Source organism: Nothobranchius furzeri, chromosome 12 (genome assembly GCF_043380555.1).
Source record: "Nothobranchius furzeri strain GRZ-AD chromosome 12, NfurGRZ-RIMD1, whole genome shotgun sequence".
NCBI lineage: Eukaryota > Metazoa > Chordata > Actinopteri > Cyprinodontiformes > Nothobranchiidae > Nothobranchius > Nothobranchius furzeri.
The window spans coordinates 55,715,609-55,737,219 of NC_091752.1; the positions used below are offsets into that span (position 1 = coordinate 55,715,609).

General features: G+C 42.6%; 3 protein-coding genes across 8 annotated transcripts in view; 2 read left to right on the plus strand and 1 right to left on the minus strand.

The window, feature by feature from the left end:
* Positions 1 to 5,471: 5,471 nt before the first annotated feature.
* narfl (nuclear prelamin A recognition factor-like) lies at positions 5,472 to 10,759 on the minus strand. Its single transcript, XM_015945684.3, has 10 exons — positions 10,646 to 10,759; positions 8,572 to 8,667; positions 8,350 to 8,493; positions 8,130 to 8,259; positions 7,915 to 8,049; positions 7,689 to 7,807; positions 7,400 to 7,602; positions 7,181 to 7,318; positions 6,943 to 7,100; positions 5,472 to 5,956 (listed from the first exon to the last, which is right to left on the minus strand). Exons 1-10 carry the CDS (start codon positions 10,709 to 10,711, stop codon positions 5,715 to 5,717), a joined length of 1,431 nt encoding a protein of 476 aa, XP_015801170.3. The 5' UTR covers positions 10,712 to 10,759; the 3' UTR covers positions 5,472 to 5,714.
* Positions 10,760 to 11,200: 441 nt separating this feature from the next.
* On the plus strand, positions 11,201 to 18,702 carry e4f1 (E4F transcription factor 1). Of its 3 annotated transcripts, none has more exons than XM_054750544.2 (14): positions 11,201 to 11,470; positions 11,719 to 11,846; positions 11,932 to 12,007; positions 12,167 to 12,342; positions 12,438 to 12,558; positions 13,050 to 13,202; positions 13,281 to 13,471; positions 13,564 to 13,779; positions 13,865 to 13,970; positions 14,082 to 14,299; positions 14,384 to 14,582; positions 15,297 to 15,460; positions 16,852 to 16,911; positions 16,997 to 18,702. In XM_054750544.2, exons 1-14 carry the CDS (start codon positions 11,287 to 11,289, stop codon positions 17,342 to 17,344), a joined length of 2,340 nt encoding a protein of 779 aa, XP_054606519.2. In that variant the 5' UTR covers positions 11,201 to 11,286; the 3' UTR covers positions 17,345 to 18,702. The 3 variants fall into 3 exon arrangements, with proteins under 3 accessions (XP_054606519.2, XP_015801168.3, XP_015801167.3); XM_015945682.3 differs by having other exon boundaries at positions 11,202 to 11,470; positions 13,305 to 13,471; positions 13,549 to 13,779; XM_015945681.3 differs by having other exon boundaries at positions 11,204 to 11,470; positions 13,549 to 13,779.
* A 47-nt stretch (positions 18,703 to 18,749) lies between these two features.
* The window catches only part of grid2ipa (glutamate receptor, ionotropic, delta 2 (Grid2) interacting protein, a), a 63,876-nt gene continuing 61,014 nt past the window's right edge, over positions 18,750 to 21,611 (plus strand). For all 4 annotated transcript variants that reach the window (XM_015945677.3, XM_054750537.2, XM_015945678.3 and 1 more), the window contains exon 1: positions 18,750 to 19,526. In XM_015945677.3, coding sequence (XP_015801163.3) covers positions 19,445 to 19,526 — 82 coding nt within the window. In that variant the 5' untranslated portion in view covers positions 18,750 to 19,444. The remainder of the gene's footprint in view (positions 19,527 to 21,611) is intronic.

The following is a 21,611-nucleotide window of genomic DNA, read 5'->3' on the forward strand; positions in this document are numbered from 1 at the left end:
CATCCAGCTGCGCATTATTCCAATAGCAGCTAGCTTAAGGGCTAAGACTAGATGAAATAGAACGTTGGTTACGTATTGTAACCCCAGATTCGATGAGTCTAGTTGCAGCCCTTAAGCCAATGGCCCCACTGGTTCTGTTAGGACTAAGAGCCATCGGAGGCGAACAGTGGAGTCGCTCCACTTATATACCCACAAGGGGTGCTCACCATTGGTGGGTGAACATTTAAGCTCTTCATGATTGGCTGATGCTGAGGTCATCCTTCCAATAGCAGCTAGCTTAAGGGCCAATGGCGGTTTTAAACAGGGGCCCACAGGGGCCTGGGCCCCTGTGGAACCGGCCCTGGCCCCTGTTATGGCCCCTGTGCTGAAGAGATCGGAGTTTTTTTTCCCCGCGCTGCCTCGGAGACGGGAACTAATGCGCTGCAGCGTTTCACACGGAGCCTTTAAAGCGCAGCACACTCTGTGGACAGAACTGTTTACCTGGTGGATTTTTGAATAAAAGATTAAAAATAGTTTAAATGGGACCCGAAGAAGTTCTTCAGGACGCCAAATGGAAAAGACGCTAAGAGACGAAGGTAAGCAATACAGTTTATTTTCCTGACATCAGTGTTTTGATCGTAGTCGCGCGTTTCTGTCATTTACTTTTAAGTTCCTAACTGAGTCTATCCACAGTTAATACTGACTTGTTGTTCCTTTGTAAAATTAACTGTAAAATAAAAATGAAGTTTCTGCATTTTAAGCCTTAGACACGTTGAGATTAGATCACAGGATTCATTTTTCTATGACTTTCTCGCAGCACTGACTGGAAGCATCAGCGGCCATGAAAAGAAAAATGGACATTTTGTCCTTTTTTTTACCGCTGTTAATAAAGAACAGCGTAGACAGAGAGAGGATGAAAGTCACGAGGGAGCTGAGAAGCAGGATGAAAGAGAGAAGGAGAAGTTGGTTGGAGAGGAACCAGAGAGGTCAGAGGCTGTCCACCCTGAGAGTGAGGAGGAAGATGTAGGCTGTGAGGGAGAGAGTGAGGAGCAAAAAGAGGGACATCTTCGGTCATGTGCACCGTGTACACTACCGTCAGGTTTGTGGGTGTTGAACAACCCCTCTGTGATTGCAGCTCATATTGTGTGTAAAATGCATTTGAGGCATGCTGACTCTGGTCCAAAATTTCTGTTGTTTATATTTAATAAATAGATAAAATAAGACTCTGAATTAACTAATTATGGCTTTTATCCTCATGCTAACATTTATTTTCTTTCAGATATCAGCAAGTGCAAGGATGACCCACCTACTCAGCCTCATTTGAGGGCATTTCCAGTGACATTAATAGGAGACAGAAGACGCAGCTTTCAGCCAAGCTGGTATGAAAGTCATCCTTGGGTTGAATATTCTGTTACTATGGACTCTACTTATTGTCATGCATGCAGACATTTTAGCTCACCAAGTAGCGCAGGAAGTGTGTTTGACTCTCAATGTGGATTTAGGAACTGGAAAAAAGTAACTGAGAGAGGAGGGGGGTTTTCAGTACATGCAAATCTGAAAGGCATAAGGATTCAATGATAGCGTGGAGGGACTACCAGAGGGCTGTGAAAGCTAATACAACATTGGCTAATATACTCGACAAGGAACACAGTAAAAGGTTAAAGAAAGTCGTGAGTATATCTAAACAATTGGTGAAGTGATTTTGCTTACGTGTGTGTGTGTGTGTGTGTGTGTGTGTGTGTGTGTGTGTGTGTGTGTGTGTGTGTGTGTGTGTGTGTGTGTGTGTGTGTGTGTGTGTGTGTGTGTGTGGACTACAAAAAGCAAATTGTATTGTGCAGATATTTTATTTGTTTGAATGTTTATTTTTCATATGTACAGTTCATATAATCTTCAAATAAAGTCACAAACCATAATAATCAACTAGAATTATTTTTTTTACTCAAGTCTCGTGTTGCGGTGAAGCATTCAGAATTGTTATCTGAGTACCATAAAAACATGCCAGTTTTACTTTCACAAGTAAACCATTACTGCATTCGCCGTAATAGTTTACTTGTTCATTGTCTCTTATTATGATTTTTTTTTCTTACGCCCCCATGAAAAAATACTGGCCCCACTGTGGCCCCCCTGGAAAATTTGGTCTAGAACCGCCCCTGTTAAGGGCTGCAACTAGACTCATAGAATCTGGGTTTACAATACTTAACCAACGTTCACACCTCTACAGGTCATTTGTTTCCATTTTAAAAGGAGACATATAATGACTTTTTTTCTTAAGTTATAGTAGTTTTATGGTCTGTAACAAACACGTTCATGAATTTCTTTGCATAAAATTCCTCTCACATAAAGCAATCTCAGCAGTTTTATTTATGACATTTTCTGTACCTTCCAGAATGAGCCGTTTCAGGGCTCTGTCACTTTAACTCATTCACTGCTATTGACAACAAAAGTCGTGATCTGCATTTTTTTTTTACTGTGTGGGCATTGGAATGAGCTCCTGCACTGTGAGAACAAACATCTCAGCGCTAAAGCGGACCTTCATCCGTGTACGTCACACACCACGTGATCAGGAAGCAGAAAATCCATGTGTTACCCCTTCTTTCCACCGGAGTCGTCAGCAGCACGTTACTGCAGCAGCACGTCATAGCTGCTGATAGGAACTACTGTGGTCAACAGAACCTTTTCCACCGGAGCCGTCAGCAGCGCGAGTCGGCCGCATCTCAGGAGCAGTGGAAAGAAGGGGTTAGGAGATCGTTTTGGGCCACTGCTGTAAAAAAAGGTCAGGCGTGAACCGGAAAGGCTTCTGCCAATCACAATTCAACAACGGATTATGTAAGAACGGATAATGCTCGAAATGCGCAGATTCTTCCTGATCTAAGAGGTGAGTCTACTCTTTGTTTTGGTAGTTTTGGCGTTGACATAATCCTACCACACAACGCTCTGTGACTCTTAAAAAAATAGTAAAACACTGAAAAACGCTGGCAGTGAAGGTCTTTTCTGATCAGGAAAGGGCTGTTTGTGAATGAGTTAAGTCAGGGGTCGGCAACCGGTTCCCATCAAAGAGCCATTATTACCCGTTTCCCACAGTAAAGAAAACACTGGGAGCCACAGCAGCCGCGGCGTTGTGGGCGGGGCCTACCCTCAGACAGCAGAGAGCTGCTCACAACAGGTGACAGCAGCCGGTACCAGTCGCTCGTGTACGTCAAAAGTTATCTTTCATAAGACGATAATCAATAAAACGATTTATATAAAGTGGATCCAGAAGTTGTAGCCCGTCTCTACCTACAATATTTTGATATTTTTCACCCTGTTGGTGGTTTTACTGAGCAGGTGCCACTTTTGTCATACGTTTCTTTTTAAAACATGTTTAGACCGTTCAGAATACAAATCCAGGCTCTGTCACATTTGATTGTTGTAATTAAACTTTGTAGGTGGGGAAGGTCAGAAAAGGATCCGATAATTTTGTTTTTCCCTCATTTACAGCGACGGAGATAACGGCGCAGTGCTCCTGGCTCTGGTGTTGATCAAGTTAAATTTTATCTCTTTGCAACACTTTTCACAAGAAAACAAAACAGTTAAAAGCAGGGCTTGTGTTGACCGGACAGTTCCCGTATTTGGCCGTTTATTTTGACGGAGAAAAATAGAAAGAATTACCCCGACGCATGCAGATGAACTGATATTTTATTTGTTTCGCACATCGCAGATGTAGCTAAATCACCCAAGGAAAGATTTCCTTCTGAACATCTGAGCTGGACACTGCTCAGCGCAGCTCGCTGTCAGCGTGTACTACATAAGGTACACAGCGAGCTGAAGATGTGGAGAGAGGCTTGGAGCGCGTCGCAGAACCAGAGCGCATGCGGGAAGATTCCTCCGACTGAAGCGAGCGTTTTCAAAACCCGGTCTCTCAGAGAGACTTGTCACTTAGTAAATGTTCCCTGATTATGAAACTTTGGCTGAATAGCGCTTGTTCCCGTCTCCAATGTGGCGTCGCATCCATGAGCCTGTCTGAGGAGAATCCCAGAATCTCACATCCTCGTCAGCTCAGAAGCGCATATGATTACGCACAAGCGTGACCCGTCAACCCGGTCTCACAGTCAGACTGGGTTGGAACTGTTCAGGTTTACGCAGACAATCTTTACATTTAGAATTAGCATACAGATGTAAAATTTATGCAGTAAAATATAAAGCATTTTATTTAAATATCCAGTCATTATTTTACAAGCACAGAGAGCCGCATCAGATGGATGGAAGAGCCGCATGCGTCTCCAGAGCCGCGGGTTGCCGACTCCCGAGTTAAGTAAACAAGCTGGAGGTTGCCACACCCACCCAAACCCCCACTCATGCTGCTTTGAGCTGAGAAGCTCTGATATCCAGGAGAGGCTTGTTGTGGAGCTTCCGCTCCTCCAGCTGTGGCTCTCTCTTGCACATGGGAGGTGGTTCTATTAACAAACAGGGATTTTTTTTGGTTTAACAGGTTACTTTAGGCATACAATTCCAAAAAAAATTTGACGTTTCGAGTGTTTATAGAGGATGTAGAGACCCACAAAAGGACATAAAAGGTGAGTTTAGCTTAATATGGCCCTTTTAGGTAAATGCTTCACATAAAGATTGCTGTATGAAGTATTTGTCTCAGCAGTGGTTCCTAACCTCGGGTTCATGATCCCCCAGGATAGCAGGGCGTCCCCACAGCTTTGTCTGCTGAGGTTGAGGTTACCCAGATTAAATTTGTAAAAATTACATTTCTAGAATCTCAATAACATACCTCTGTACAAGAACTTTTACTCTTTATGTCTGTATAAAGTTTGTGATAAATCACTTTTATTGAGTGCATGTGGGTAGGAGTTGTGTTTGACACAAGTAAGGGGAACCTCTGCCTTAAAGGATGATCTAAACAACGTCTGCACAAAGACACTAGTGTGTCTCTTCTTCCATTCGTGTTCCTATCCGATCATACACCGCTCACATCGTGGAACTTAAGTCGTCTGGTACGACCTCTAGGACATAGATGAGGCTTTTATTTTGACACCACACCGGTGTGTTAGCGACCGAACAAACTCCTAAAACATTTCCTTCTTAGCGCTGCTCTCTTAGCTATAGCTTAATGGCACAAGGCTGGTAATCAGTGGAACTGACAGGATGAAGCTGGCACGGGTATTTGAATAATGTTTATTTAGGGAACAAATATAATTATTGTTGGTTTTCCGAGTTATGTAGGAATTTTTTTGGGTAACTCGTTTTCTTAAGCGTTTCAGAATGGATACACTTTTTTTGGTTTTCAAATACACACCTCGTTTCTGACCTAACATGTAAAACTTACGGTTTACTTTCATTACCAATTTTGAAACGAGTATTTACTTTATGTAATAAGAATGCATAAGTCTTAATGTAAATGTCTGCTTTTCACCAAAGTTAACTCCCAAACTGTACATTAATGAACAATAAACATTCTGATTGTATAATCTGATGTTGCTCTTTAAAACGGATTACACAACACACAGTTGTAGTTAAATGAGGTTTTTATTTTTTAGAGTGTATTTACATCGATCCTTAAATAGAAAATTAATGTGTCTGTTCCTTAGTAACAGGCAGCACACAGACAAGAATTATTTACTAATAATCATAAATCACAGGGTTTATCAGGCACACAGGAGAAGGTCATTTAAAGGACATCACATAAGTCAAACAACTCGTCTCTGAAGAGACAGATGTCCAGATTTACAACACCTGCAAACAAAGACTAATCACCACTTCATGGTGAGCCCGTTGGTCATCTTCTCCACCGTGTGGTACTGCGTGTGCAGCAGCTCTTTCGCACCGTCTTCTCCCAAACTGTTCAGCCAGCTGTGGTACAGGTCAGCCACACGAGGGTCACTTTCTGGCACCAGGGGGCGGTCTGCCCTGTAGAGCTCCTCCACCTTCTGAAGAAGCTCCTTTTGGTTCTGACCAGCTGAGGGTTTCACCTGACCTCCACCGTTTAGACAACCTGGAGGAGAACAAGGGATGATCAGCAAACATCTACAAGAGGCACACCTGCAGCCCATGATGCTCCGGCCTTCGCCTTATAAACTGAGAGGCTGATTATTATAAACAGACACTTTAGACTGTGGTGTTATATCAGGGTATCTGCAGGTTTAAGGGGGCCAAATGTAAGACTTTTTAAGACCTTTTTTAAGGTCACTTTGACCAAATTTAAGCTATTTTAAAAATTAAATTTAAGCAATAATTTCCAGCTATTGCCTGGAACCGGTGCTAACCACGTTGCAAACGTGGGATTAGCCATCATTAAACTTGCACTTCCCCATGGCACAAGCTCCCACTAGCTTAATAAGCTAATGTGCTCATTTAAAAAAAGCCCCATTTCACAGCCAACTGAATGTGTACGGTTCCGCTTACGCCAGCATCATACACAAAAAAAGCTGAACACTAGCTAGAAATTCAAGAAAATTTTATAGAAATAAAAGAATCTTGTTTATTGGGTCTTTGGTAATTTAAGACCTTTCGAAACTTTATATAAGGATTATTTGTCATTTGTAAGGATTTTTAGGGCCTTAAAATTAGAAAAGCAAATTTAAGACTTTTTAAGGACCCGTGGATACCTTGTATATGAAGGTTCAAAGACTAATAATCAACCAATAGTCAAAAAACTAAATGAAAATAACATAAAAGGCTCAGAAAACAGAAAAATATGCCAAAGAGAATATTTCATATTTAAACTTGTTTGCCAAATACCGATCCTTTGTGACATTCTTGTAGCTCTTCCTTTGAGCATTCAGTGATCAGCAAACCCATTACGGATCTTCATCGTTCACTCGGGGTATCCGTTCGCGACGTGGTTAGCACCGGTTCCAGGCAATAGCAGGAAATTATAGCTTAAATTTAATTTTAAATAATTGCTTAAATTTGGTCAAAGTGGCCTTAAAAAGTCTTAAATTTGGCTCCCTTAAACCTGCAGATACCCTGTCACTTTACCTGACGGACAGGCCATGACTTCTACAAAGTGGTAGGGACACTTTCCTCTCTTGAGTTTCTGCACCAGGTTCTGAATGTTGCGGAAACCATAGGTCAAGGCAAAACAGAGGAGGACGTTTCCGTCCTTCTCTAGTCTCACCTCCTGGAAGTCTTTATTCCTGTTTGGTCAAAAAAAAACAAATAAGCTGCAGAAATTCTTACGTTTATTTATCCATACGTCCAGTGAATGTAAACTCACCTGAGCGTTTTATAGGTGAGCTCCTTCACCTCCTCTCCAAACAACTGTTTAGCAGCATGGGTGAACACATGATGGAGGTAACCTCCAGAGCCACTCCCAGCATGGCTCAGAAACTCATCCCCACACACGCTGCTGAACCTGCATGAAATACACAAACATTTTAAACTGCTTACTGTGAAAATGTGTCTAAAAATGAAGCCAAATGGCCCTAAAACTGACATTGTATCCAGAGCTGCAGGCTCAACATCCGAGAGGGACACATTTTCCTCCTCCATCATCCTCTGAACCTCTCCTGATGTGATGACACAGTCCACTTCTCGGGTCTCTGCGTCGCTCATGTAGAAGTCGGAGCGAGAGGCTTCGAGTTTCTTGTCAAAGCAGGGCATCACACACACGTGGTAGATCTGCTGTGGACTCAGGCCCTTATAACACACATAACATATGGATCAGCTGCTGTTTTCATAACAAACACAAACATTTTTATATTAAACCCAAATCCAAATCACACCTGTTGTTTTGCGAAATATCCTTTAACCAGGGAGCCCATCACCTGCTGCGGGGAGCGAGTGGTACTGATGTATGGAAGAATGTAGTCTCCGTGTGTCTTCTCAGCATAGCAGATCCAACCTGAACAACAGAGAGGAGGAGAATCCTGGTTATGATGACGATCTGTGGAGCACTGGCAGCTCTGGCGTTCTGTTCAGTGTTCATGAGGCTATGTTTTTGCTGTACACCTGGACATGCAGACGTCAGCATGGGAACGGCCTTGCTGTCCTGCTCCTTCCGATGGAAACGCTCCACAAACTCCCTCTGACTCTCCAACAGACTGAAGGTCCGACTGAAGCTGGTGTCAAACACGCAATGAACCCCTGCCAAAAGCACCCCCAGGAATAATCTTCAGATTATCTGCTTAGGTGTTGCATGATATAAAAACAGAAAAGGTCCACACCCAGGTTTTTGAGGTAAGCTGTGAGCCTCCTGCCTGCCTCACTGCTGCTGAGGTTGTAGTGAGCTGCCAGGGAGGCTCTGGACTGAGGCGACACCGACACAACTACAATCTTCTTTTCTGCTTCGTTAATCTAAATAATCACAACACTTATTGTATTAAGGTTAGACGGAATGCAAAACTTGCAAAACAAAAATGAACAAGCTCAGAGACACACGTCTACCTTGTTGTTGCGCAGCACTTTTAAAAGCTCCTCGTGGCTCTGCTGAGTGATGAGGACACTCTCAGCCGAGGTGATACAGCCACTGCAGGCCAGACAGTCGTTCAGTGTGATCTTGGCCTTCTCCAGCTTCTGCTTCCCACCATCCTGTAAACACAGGGTGTGTTCATTCAAACTTGGTTTAATAATTCTCAAACTGATTAAAGACTGAGCAAGGATACCCACCTGGTTGACCTGCACATAGCTGCCGTCATCTTCTATTTGGATTTTGGCCACAGATTTACCCTGTTTCTTCTCTACTTTGACTGGTTTAACACATTCCTGGAAAACACACCAATGTGTAAACCGCTATTGTAAATGAGATCAATCATCACATCCAAAAGCATCTGAGAAATATGACTAAGCACTATTGCATGGGGAGAATAATCTGAAAAACTGTAAAATTTACACAAAATTATCTGTTTTCATAAGAAAAAACAAAACATTACTGATTCATTTGGGTCTAAGAAAAATTTCATTACTTCATACTGAGAGTGTCCTCAATTTTTCAATTGTTTAATAAAAACAAAGGGAACCCCAAGGTGCTGTTTAACACCATCAGCAGCATTGTCTCTCCTGCCTCTCCTACAGCCTCCATCCACTCTGTTGCAGACTGTGAGAACTTTCTGTCTTTCTTTGTGGACAAAGTCAATAAGGTTAGATCTAGCATCTCTCCTTCAGCCTTACCGCTGCCTCTCCCGACTCCAACCAGGCCCATCATCCTAGATAGCTTTGCTCCTGTTTCTTTGCCTGAGTTAACCAAACTAGTTAACTCTATGAAGACCTCTGCATGCCCCCTCGTCATCTTACCCTCATCTTTGTTTAAAATTGCTTTTCAGTCCATCGGTCCCAGCGTGCGCTCTATAAATAATGCTTCTCTGGTTTCTGGTCAGGTCCCTGCTTACTTTAAGAATGCTGTAATCCATCCGCTTCTTAAAAAACCGAGTCTTGACCCCTCTCTCCATAGCAGCTTCAGACCCATCTCTAAACTTCCGTTCATCTCCAAGATCTTGGAAAAGGTTGTGGCTAAACAATTCACAGCTGCTCTTGATGAACATAACATCTATGATAGCTTTCAGTCAGGTTTTCGTAGAGCTCATTCTACTGAAACAGCTCTTCTTAGGGTCTCTAATGACCTTCTGACTCACAGTGATGCAGGGGACTGTTCTGTCCTGGTCCTGCTGGACCTGACTGCAGCCTTTGACACTGTTGACCATCACCTGCTACTGGAGAGGCTGAGAGACTGGGTCGGCCTATCAGGATCTGCTCTGGAGTGGTTCTCCTCTTATCTTTCTGAGCGCTCCTTTTCTGTGGCCGTCTCCAAGTTTAGGTCCTCCACCACCTCTCTTACCCATGGTGTCCCACAAGGTTCTGTGCTGGGGCCTCTGCTCTTCCTCCTCTATCTGCTCCCTCTTCAGCACATCCTGTGGCCCCCAGACTCTGGAACTCTCTCCCCCTGAGTCTGAGATCAGTGGACTCAGTGGTCTCATTTAAAAAGCAGCTGAAAACACACTTGTTCAAGCTGGCTTTGGTATGACCTTCTTCACCACTCTCTCTTTATTCTGCTCTCCCCACCTATTCCACCTTCCTCAGGATCCACTGATTTCCCTCTTTCCTACTCACTCTCTCTCTCTCTTTCTTAACATTTTGTTTTTTAATCACTAGTGTCTATTTCTTGCACATTTTAAATATATTTTTAACCATTTTCTAAATTCGTTTTTATATTTTTACATGTTTTGTTTTTGTGAAGCGCCTCCTGATTTTTATCTTGAGAGGCACTATAGAAATATTTTCTTCTTCTTCTAAAGAACTAGCTAAAATATAGTTTGTCTTTATTTGCCTATAACTGACATTTAGTGTGTTTAAAAATGTCTGAATATGTCAGCCAATACGATTGATTTAATTTAGTCTTTGAAAGTGTTTTATTTCAGTGATTTAATTTGTCTTTACACAGGTTACGGCATGGACTAGTGACGTAATTACGCCATAGTTTTAAAAAAGTAAAACTTTACAACTTGTTACAAATCAAAAAGTAATCATCGACTCGTGATGAGCTTCAGCCAATACTCAATGTTCCTATATTTTATGAGAAGTTTCTCTCTACGAAAAGCCTAATCGTGTGCTAGCTGCTACATCGCCATAATTAATCCGTCAATTGTTCCCTAAATGTCACGACCGGTGAATTGTTCATAATTACTGTTTCACCCACTTGTAATTAATCCAATACACGACTTAATTTCACATTATTTCAGTGACCGACCTGAGAAGGAGTGATAAAATCATCGAGATCTGTTAGCTGCAAGACTCCGCTGAAGTGGGAAGCCATGTTTACTACCGTAAAGTTGTTGTTTACTCTTGTGTCGTGAATACTGGGTTACAAGCTGTACAGTCTATGGTTACAAGACAGGCGTGATCAAACTAAATACCTCTTATCATATGTTAAATTATCATTCATTTTGGTCAAATGACAAACTATCAAATTTTTAATAATAAGTACCAAAAAAATGTATATTTAACTTTCTCTGTAACAATGGAACAAATTAAATGTAAATATCAGAGATGTAAAAATGTTTATTTTTTGTTTGTTTGTTTGTTTTTAACATTTGCCCAAATAACACTTGTTAGTTGTAGGACTGGACATGAAGACGTCCATAAGTAATATTTCATTTTATTCCTACAACAAATAGCATTACTTTTCTCTGTTGCTCATTCTAAATATAAAAAGTGCCTGTAGCTGAATGAAAAACAATAATTTATTTGTAGAGAAACATTTGGCCAAAATCATAGCCTATGAAAGCAACGCAGCAGAGTGAATCCTGTCTATTTTACTGAAGAAAAAATTAAGGTGACTAAAACGAAATCAGAAATGTTTAATTTCACTTTATTAGCTGTGAGAGAATCATGCACGCGCCCTTTTGTTGTTATGACTACGGGGTCGTAATCCGCCATGTTTTCCCTCCCCGCTGCAGCGTTGCGACAGAGACGGAGAATTCAAACGACATGAATGTGGAAAATAATCATACGGCAGAAACAGAGAAGAACGGCAACGAGACCATTACTATTCAGACCACACTAGGAGATGAAGGTTTGTCACCTGGCTGTATCAAACAAGCCGAATTTGTTTATCATTTAACGCGTTTGGGCTACGCTAACTTTCACCGAGGTGATGTCTAGCTAACAGCTAACTGACACGAGCAGCATAGTTTCGTATTTTTAGGTGGAAGTACACACTGTTTGGGGTGAATCAGACACGAATACATTAAACAGTAATCAGTTTGTGGCACTAATTATGATATTGGTTCATGCTGGTTGGGTCCGTTTCTGTGCTACTAGATGATGTGCACAAATGTGGTCGCTGCCAGTCCGAGTTCTCCACCCTTGAGGCTTTCATCCAGCACAAACTGCAGCACGGCTGCAAACGTGTGGAGGCTCAGAATGCTAGTCAGGATGGCGGCCAAAAGGTAGGAGCTATCTGGGTGGGGCTGTGTGGATAAATCAGTCTAAACGGCATCAAGAGAAGTAGCATTGGTGTCCTCATATATGCAGGTCACTGCTGAAAATGGAAGTTCTTCCTCAGAGGTGAAAAGGGCAGAAGCAGATAAACCAGTAGTGATCTCTGATGGTGGGTCAGTTTTATCATCCCTTATTGCACCTTTAAATGAATGATTGCAGAGTTTATCGGTTGGTCATTTATTTCTAGTCGTGTTTTTAGTCTGCAGATTTAATTGTAGGTGTGTACTTGATGTGTTGCTGGACTGATGTTTTGTCTCTTTTGATCCAGATGAAATCAGTGGCCAGTTGGGTCGAGGCCACAGGAAGAAAGTGGCCTCACTGAAAGTGCAGTCTGATCCAAGTGTAAAATTAGCATCTCGCAATGCTGACAGTGACACTCTGTCCCACAGTGTCAATCAGGAAGGACGTTATATTTGTCCCATTTGTCAAAAGACATTTAAAACAGTGAGTCGGCACTTTTACTTTCTGGGAAAATGACCAAGTCAGTTGGGTTGTACCTTGTCGTTGTGCCCATATGCTAAATATTTTTGACCCCACAGACAAACATCTTGAGAACTCATGTGAAAACACACAGCGACCAGAAGAACTTCTCATGTGAACTTTGCGGGACCTCGTTTCGCACCAAAGGTTCTCTAATACGTCACAACCGCCGCCACACTGGTGAGCTAACATCACGCTATGCTGGTTCATGTTGCTAATGAAGGCTATCTGCAGAGCCTTAAAAAGCCGTAAATTAGATTTTCCCCATTTAAGGCATTAAAAATGGCAATCCTTAAGTCCAGTCGAAAAGTCTTAAAAATACCACACGTCACCAAAAACCTAGATTGTATGTGGGACTAGCATAAGGGGAAGGACCGACGTGTTCAGGTATGCACGTTAGCCGCTTTAGCTAGTGGTGCGTGAGCCATGGGGAAGAGCAGGTTTACTGCAGTGTTAATTTTTTTAGAAATTGCATGCACTTTCATCTTCTGCAGAGCAATTGCCTAGATGTTATCTTATTTTTTCTGCACTTTCAGTTCAGTTTGGACAGAACTTTTTGAGTTTTATGTTGAGAATGTAAGATCTTTTTAAAAAAAGCGCTTCCTTAACTCTGCAGATACGCTGTAATGTATGTTTCTGACAATGAATGAGTTGTTTTCTCCTCTCTTCAGATGAGCGGCCGTATCGATGTAATCTATGTGGACAGAGCTTCAGAGAGTCCGGAGCTCTCACCAGACACCTGAAAGCTCTGACTCCTTGCACGGAGAAGATCCGCTTTTTTCAGTGTAATGAAATAATAGTCAGGAAGGATGGAGTGCAGAAAGGTGTGTTGGCTAAATGATTGTTTTAGTTTGGAATATCAAACAAAATGATAAATCCTGAGGGTTTGTGTTGTTATTCAGGGGTTGAAACTAATCGTGTTGCAGTGCCAGTCCAACAAGATGTTGTGGTTGTGGAGCATGAGCCGGAGCCGGAGGAGCAGGAGATTGAGGCTCAGACTGCTGTAGTCAGCGTGGTAGAAGCTGATTCCCAAGAGGTCCTACAACGGGTTCACTTCACAGTGGAGGTGGATGGAACCACACAGGAGCAACAGGTGAGACCAGACATTTGAAACGGCCTCATACGTTTGTCTAAAGTTTGGTTTTCAAACCGCTGCCTTGGCCTGATCAGGTGGTGGTTCAACAGTCTCAGGCAGAAGCTCTTGCTGCTGCCGCTGCAGCCGGAGACAACCTCATCTGCCAGGCGATCATCAATTCTGGCATCGCTATGGAGACGGAGGAAACGGTGTTGATGGAGGCTTCACCGACCACCGCGGAGGAGAAAATGGCGTCTGACCATCCTGAAAGCGATCAGAGCATCATTGAGATCCAAGTTAAAGAAGAACCGCCAGAGGTGGAGGAGGTGCGAGAATCATGTGATTGTTCGATTACAAACTTTTAATCTAAGATGGTCGTCTTAAGAGATTTGTTTTAACTTTTGTGGGCAGGAAGCAGGTGATGAACGGGGATCTTCGAAGCTGTACACCTGTCCTCACTGCAGCCGGTCATTTAAGGGCTTGAATTATTTCCGTTTTCATGTCAAAGGTCATTTAGGTGAGACTGTATGAAAACTTGATGATTCTCTTCACTCTGCTGACAGTGATTGCAGAGAGTTTAGATGCAGATCTGTGTAAATACATTCAGTGTGTGTTTTCCTGTGTGCAGGTTTTAAGCCCTTTAAATGCATTCTGTGCCATAAAGAGTTTCTAACTGGTTATCTGCTGAAGAAGCACATGGAGGTCCATGTCAGTGAGAGGAGGTATAAGTGTGGGGAGTGTGGCAAGCTGTATAAAACCATTGGACATGTGCGTGAACACATGAGGGCCCACTCTGATGAAAGACCGTACCATTGTGCTAGATGCAACAAAGGATACAAGACCAAGGTGACTCGGCAGCATCAATTTCAAACAAGTTTTGGATCTCCTATCAACATGAAAGCTTTAACATTTCTCCCATGTTGCGATCAGAATGCCTTACAGGTTCACCAGCGGACCCACGGGGATGTGAAGCCCTATGTGTGTGAGTTCTGCTTCAGAGGTTTCAGAGAAAAAGGCTCTTTGGTGCGACACATCCGCCATCACACGGGAGAGAAGCCTTTCAAGTGCTCAAAGTGTGGGCGGGGCTTTGCCGAACACGGGACTCTCAACCGTCACTTGCGTGCTAAAGGTCAGTGATGGACAGATTTAAGCCTGGTTCATGCTTCTCCGTCAGCTCCGCAAGGGACAGACACGCACGGATTGACGGAAGCGTTTTGCTCTCATACTTCTCCGTCTCCTGGAGAGTGTTGCAAAGCAATTCCCCGGCAGGACAGCAGAGGGCGTAGCGCTGTTCTGTGGTATCCTCTCATGTATCGGTCCAAGATCATGCGTTTATATTGTGTTTTTTGTGTATATAAGAGACATTTAACACGGACATATTTGTCTCTCATTCTCCCACCTCTTCATGCGCTCCCCGCCTCTAAACCCACGTTTCCTGTCATTTCCGTCCACAAATAAAATGCTTGCTGCGCATCTTTTCACTCCTCCAGTCGCGGGAGAATTAAAGGTTCATATTTTTAGAGTTTTTTCGCGAGGTATTCTTCAAGCTTCTCCGTGTCTGCCGCTAGTTATCCTCGGCTCTCTTTGCAATGGCGGCGCTGTAAACAACAGCGGCGTCCTGACCAATCACAAACTTGCGTAATCCGTCTCGTTCGACGGATGTTTAAAAAAGTGGGCTCGACTCCGTACGTACTTGCGTGCCCTACGCAAGGACGGATAATGGCGTTGCGTGTCTCAGCACTGACGCAGACGGAGAAGCATAAATCAGGCTTTAAACCCAGAGATGTCAGTCAGGTGTGTGCTACGGGGACACAACATGACCCGACATGCTCTTTTACATCAGGAGGCTGTCACAAGGAAGGTTCTAGTGAACAACACAACGCCACGTCAGAGGAGAAGGCCTCGGTGGACAAGCTCACTACCGCGACTGTCATCTCAGATGATCCTCATGCTGTCCTAGTGGAGTTCTCCTCAGTGGTGGCTGACACACAGGAGTATATAATCAAGGTGGGAAGGTCATATGTGGGTTACCTGCATGCAGTTGCAGATTTCTTTGTAGCGATGAACAGATGGAGCCTCGCTACTGGTGATGACAAGTGTGTAGTTGCTGGAAATCACATTCACTTAATTTAACGTGGCTACTGCAGATGTGAGGAGGTCATAGTCGGCTCCTGCTGGTGACAATCAGAGGAGATGGAGGCATATTTCTGAACCAGAACTGTTGGGTCTTAATCTGTGCTCAGTATTAAAATCAAATATTAAACCAAAGTTAATCAAATAAACCAACAAACTGACCAACCTATAAATAAACAAAAGCGCTAAACAATAATATCAACTCCAATGTTTTACAGCATTTGTTCAGCAGATGTTCTCCAGGAACATAAACATACATTTAGGTAAAATAAATATAACTTTATTGTACAAATAAAAACAAAATGTTAAAAGTTCATCCAGTTTTATTTGCATTTTACTAATAGTTCACAACATTTGCATGTGAACTATAAATTAATTATTTTAGTTCACTTGACTCGGCAGCGTCAGAGCAACAAACCTGTCGTTTCTGAGACTTCCTCGCCGGAGATCCTCATGTTCCCGACTCAAAATCTGACCTATTGAAGAGGGATGGAAGCTTGTATAAAATAATATTAAATATTGGTCCATTATATCTGTAGCTGGAAGCAGGTTAGATTTGATTTGAGAGCAAAACAAAAGCATTTATTACCCCAAAATACACTATTTATGACTCGTAGATCTGTGCATTCATCAGGTCTGGTGTAGGCTTAAAAACAACTGGATGAGGGGTAAAGTCAGGGAAAAAAATATTAGGAATTTCTACATAAATTTAATAATATCTTGTAAAATCTTATATTTTGTTAAAAAAAATTTAAAAATACAAAAAAAAATTAAGTAAATCTCTCAGATTAAAACACAAATTCACAATAAAATTCAACTCATATTTGTTAACAATCTCCACAAACAGTCAAGTTTCTATTGGGTGAATTTAAGATTTAAATCCTGAAAAATTAGACTTATATTTTTTATTTTTTTGAAGATGAGTTATTAAGTGTCTGTTTCATTATTGCAGGTTTTTGCATTTTAATCATGAAAAAAGTTTTTAAAGTGATACATTTACCACATTATGAACATGATTTTATTCTTGAATTTAATTTCACCCAGCTGTATGTCTGAGTTTAACAGATAAAACAAAAGGTTATGAAGAATAATTATATCACTGGATCGTCAGTAGCATAAATAAATACAAAATATGCTCTCTTCTTGCTTTTAGTGATCAGTCTAAAAGAGTTCCTGCCATCATGTCAGACTTCTCCAGTCCACACAGATCTGCAGGAAAATGACATTTAAGTTGGTTTCCTTTTGCTTTGATCTTTATCCTTCAGACTGACACCGGGGAGGAAATGCAGGAAGAAGTCACACTCATTCCAGACGGCTCAAATGAGGTCAGTATCCTGACACAACAAAAACAACGGAGAACTAGTGTGCGTTCTGTAAACGTAACACTTCCTGTTTACATGAACTTCCAAGGTGGGAAACCAGATCATGAAAGTCGTTCAGCAGATCGTGCGCCAGTCGCACAGCGCAGCAGGCCACCAGATCATCGTGCGAAACATGGCCGCGGACGAGGAGGGAGCGTCCATCTCCGACTGCGGCGACACCATCACCATCGCCACGCCGGAGAGCCTGACGGAGCAGGTGGCCTTGACTCTCGCCTCAGCCATCAGCGATGGCACGCTACTGGCCACGACGGGTACCGTGGAGGAGACGGGGGGAACAGTTACCATGGTTACTACGGAGGAAGCCATGGAAGAGGGAATACAGGTGGTGCAGCATCAAGAGTATGTCATCACGTCTCCGGAGGAGGTGGAGTTTTAGACTTTGGCTTTATGATCAGAGAGGATGATGACACCCAACTTTTCTGCCTGTTTAGGTTTTTTTATTTTATTTTATGAATCCAGTATGAAACTAAAGTCTTCATAAGGTTCATCTGTAAAGAAACAACAGTAAAAATTGGATGAAATGATGAATGTAAATGAGGTTGAGTTCGTCATGCTTCTGTTACTGACCGCCACACGTCAGCTCTTCTGAACCTGTGAACGTTATTCTCCTTTGAAAGCCCCTAAAGTCAGCGCTTGAGTGCAGCTTAAGCCGGGCGTACACTGTGCGACTTTTTCACTTTTTTGAGCCGATTTTCCACTCGTGCGAGAATCCACGAGATCGGGGCGAGTTTTGTGCCGAGCGTCGTGTAGTATACAGGGGGTTACGAGAGGCGATTAACACCACGTGACCAGCTACCGATCAGCAATCGTGAGCTCGCACAAACTTCTGGCGTGTTTAATATTTTGCTCGTTCCGCGTGAGGGTATCGCACTGTTGAAGCGGCGCTGCGAGCAGCTGCGACCCAAAAAGTATCAGAACCACTCACGGCGCATGCGCAATCCTGCATCAACACCGCTCGCTATTTCTCTAATAACACACGTAGTTCGTTTCAATTTCTACACGTTTTTTTACTCACAAAGATTGTCAAGAAAGCGTGTTTGTCGTGTTCATGTCAAATTAAACTGATCACAAAACACAGATTTACTTTCTTTATTTCGTTTTCCTCATCCAACCCCCATAAATCCCTGTGTGTCCTGCAGCACTCCCGAAGGACAACAGGCAAAACAAGACAAAAAAGTCTGACGTGTTGAGTAAAAACTGCTATTTTTAGCATATTTTTAGGGCCGACGTGTTGCTACCAGACGTACAGTGTGAGCAGTCAGATCGCATCCGAGAACTGGGTCGTACAGTGTGAGCGCATGACTCGTGAGATCTGCCCTGCGAGGAAGTCGTACAGTTTGAGCTGAAGCTGAGTGCTACGAGTGAAAAAGTCGCACAGTGTCCGCCCGGCTTAACACTCGCATTTCTATCACAGCCTGTTTGTGACATAATTTTCTGTAATCTCACTTTTACTCCAGTAAAAATAGGAAACACTGTATTTTTGTTACTGCCCACAATTGCATAACATTATATGTCCCTCTCTCTGGACTCTGTCATCTGGCTGGGCCACAGTCACGCTTCAAAACTTTTTATCTCTAATCTGAAGTGCAGCGCCCTTAAAAGGCTGATCGGTGCGCCTGTCTGTCCAAGGCCACTCGTTACCCAGTGTTCCCATTCTCAGCTGTTCACACATCATTCATCCTTCAACCAGTGTTACACAAGACTTTTGCATAAAATAAATCCTATTTTCTTACACTGTTGGTGACATCATTTACACCTAATTCAGAGAATCGCCACCGCCATCGTAATTGTTGAGTGTGTTCTGTTAAACGTAATTGTGTTGCTGCTCCAAAAGCATCCCAGCTCACTGGCCTCGCTGAAACTCTGCAGCATCTAGCTGAGGTAACCTTGAGTCCGTCATCAGGCGCGCGCTTCGGTAGCGAGGTTAACACAAACGCTATAATCAGAAGTGTCCCTGCCTGGTGCAGCACATGTTTTCTGGGTCACTCCTCAGCCCTCAGAGGGCTTCATCCACATGAGCAACAGCGAGAGAGGGTGGGGGTGAGAGAGGAAAAGGTATTTATAGAAAAATGGGGCTTCGCAGTACCTTTTCTTGCAGTGAACCATTTCAGGACCAAGTGAGTTTGTCCCAGTTTCGTGCTCGCTGTTCAGCCATAGGGTTTGGAGCGAGGCTGAGGCTGGCCAGCCTCGCCCAGGATGGAGAGCCTGACTCTCAGACGCTCTGACCTCCATCTGCTCTAGTCTTCACTGCTGGTTCTCTAAGAGCAGGGGAAGGTGCGATCCTCAAACCCAACAAATGTGAACTCTTAGATTCCCTCCATCTGTTCATGTGGGCGGAGGCTTTTGGGGGTAGTGTGTTAGTTCAGGTGAGGAGCAGCACTGGGGTGTCCGAGGGGCACTCTTTGGCTGCGTCGACCCCCAGGCTGGGGGTGAAGAAAGGCTGGCTGGAACGTGCCCTGCAGCAAGCCGGGCAAGGATGAGGCGATTCCTGAGCAGAAAGGGCCGCTTCTCCCTGCGCCAAAGCAAGTCCGGGACCCGGAGTTCCTCTAAAGATTTCTGTGAGTGTTTTCTCTGATTTGCTGATTTTTACATGATGTTCTTCATGCGCTTTGGTTGCACGAGGGTAGACGAAGCGCGCTATCTGGGTCGCAGGCAGGAAAAATTAGGACAAAAGTCAGGTAGAGCGAACAAACCATCACAGCTTTGTCTTGTTTGTTTCCAAATCTGTTTTGGATTGGATTCTTTCCTGCAAGTCTTTGATACATGTTTGATTCACTCGGCAACGTCTGAATCTTCTTAGCTTTGATCGTTTATTCTTTAGTTTTGAATTCTTTGACCTTTCTAGTTTGTGGCTTTAGGGTTTTAGTGCCTTGTCACCTTCAAAAACAAACACAAAGCACTGATTTGCATCAGCAGTTTAACGTTTGTCCTACATTATTCTGCTGTTAGCGTTCTGTTGTCTAATGAGGGTTCTGCTGTTGAAAATCCGGTGCAAAATGCATCCACTGCTCTGTATTCTGCTTTATCTGAAACCACCCTGAAAACACTGATTAAAATATAAAGGCCAGAGCCCAGGACAGACACGGGAACATGAGCTTCAGGAATAATTCAAGGAGTGATTGCTTCTTGCACACATTCATGGTGTAATACGGCCCATATAAAATGATTTAATACAGCCTATTATGTCCTATATACTCGGTGCTTGATTTGTAAATGAAAAGTTCCCCGAACGCAAGTGACGTCAAACCAAAGTTCACTAAAGGCAAAACAGATGCAGGTGTTGCCAAAAAGCGACTGGCTGCCAAAAAATGATTAGCCTCTGCGGGATCGCGCACGGTTAGGGTAATTGTATTTCTAGAGGAAATTTCCCGGGATTTCGGCATATCTAGCAATATGGACATTGAGAAAGCAGAGGTAACCTTGTCCGGTACTTAAAGGCAGGGTCCGTAAGATGACACCGTCAGGGTGAGGAGGAGGAGATTTTTAAATTGAACGGATGTTGCTCACTCCCTCGCAGCTCTCTGTGAAGCTGACATTCCGTCAGCTTCAAAAGTGGAGGCAAATAGGCTGCTCGGTTAGTGCTTGTTTGTGCTGATTTGTGCAGGTGAAACTGACGTTTGTGCTGCTATGGTTTCTGAGACATATGCTTGACAACGTTTTTTTCAAATACCATGTGTGCCTTTTATTTGTAAATGAGTTCAGTGAAGTTTTGCAAGAAAACCTGTCTCCTTTATGTTTTTAAATAATCTATTTGTTGAACATATACAGTAGTAATCAATGTTACTTTTACAAATATTTTTCTTTCATCAATATGAGATATCATAAAAAAAATTATAAGTACACCACTAGGATTTAAACACCCACCACCAATCTCCAAGGGCTACCCTTCTTAACCACTGTCCCACAGACCCTGCTGCAAATACTAGTACAAGGGCAAAACATGGCACAAAGAAAACCTCTTATTTATTTATTATTTTTTTTACTTTGTTGTGAGCAGAACAATCACCATTTACATCAATGTCTTTCCACAAACGAACAAGCTAGCAGTGTTGCCATCGATACAAAGATTTTGGTTGGAAAAAAGTGTAAAAAGTAGGTTTTTATTGGATTTTTTTTACTACCCATGGTATTTTCTGAACAAGGTAAGAGAATTGAAATTAAACTATACATGCTAAGCTAATACAGGATGTAGTACACATTAAAATTCACTAACAAGCCAGAAAGTGTGATTTTTTTAAAAACATTTAATATTTTTTAGAAACAGATGCTTTTATTAGCTAATTCAGGAAAACTTAATTAGGCTTAATAAAGCAATTCAAAAATAGCCAGGACACTGAACAAAAGTGCTATACAGTACATGTTTAAGTATCAAACAATATTCAGACAGAATAATAGAAACAATTAAACAGCATTTAATTTAATTACATTACATTTTAATAGCATTATGATAAAAACAAATGGTCAAATATTTCTATGTGTATATTGGTGGAGAACTGGGTTTCTCCATGCTGATTATATAGCCTAGGCATCATTTGATCCATCCTAGTCATACTTTCTTTTACTTCTGATTTAGATGCCTCGAAAGCCATCTGTAGACAGAGACTCACTTTTTGAAATCCTTTGCAATTCAAAAGAGGCCATAT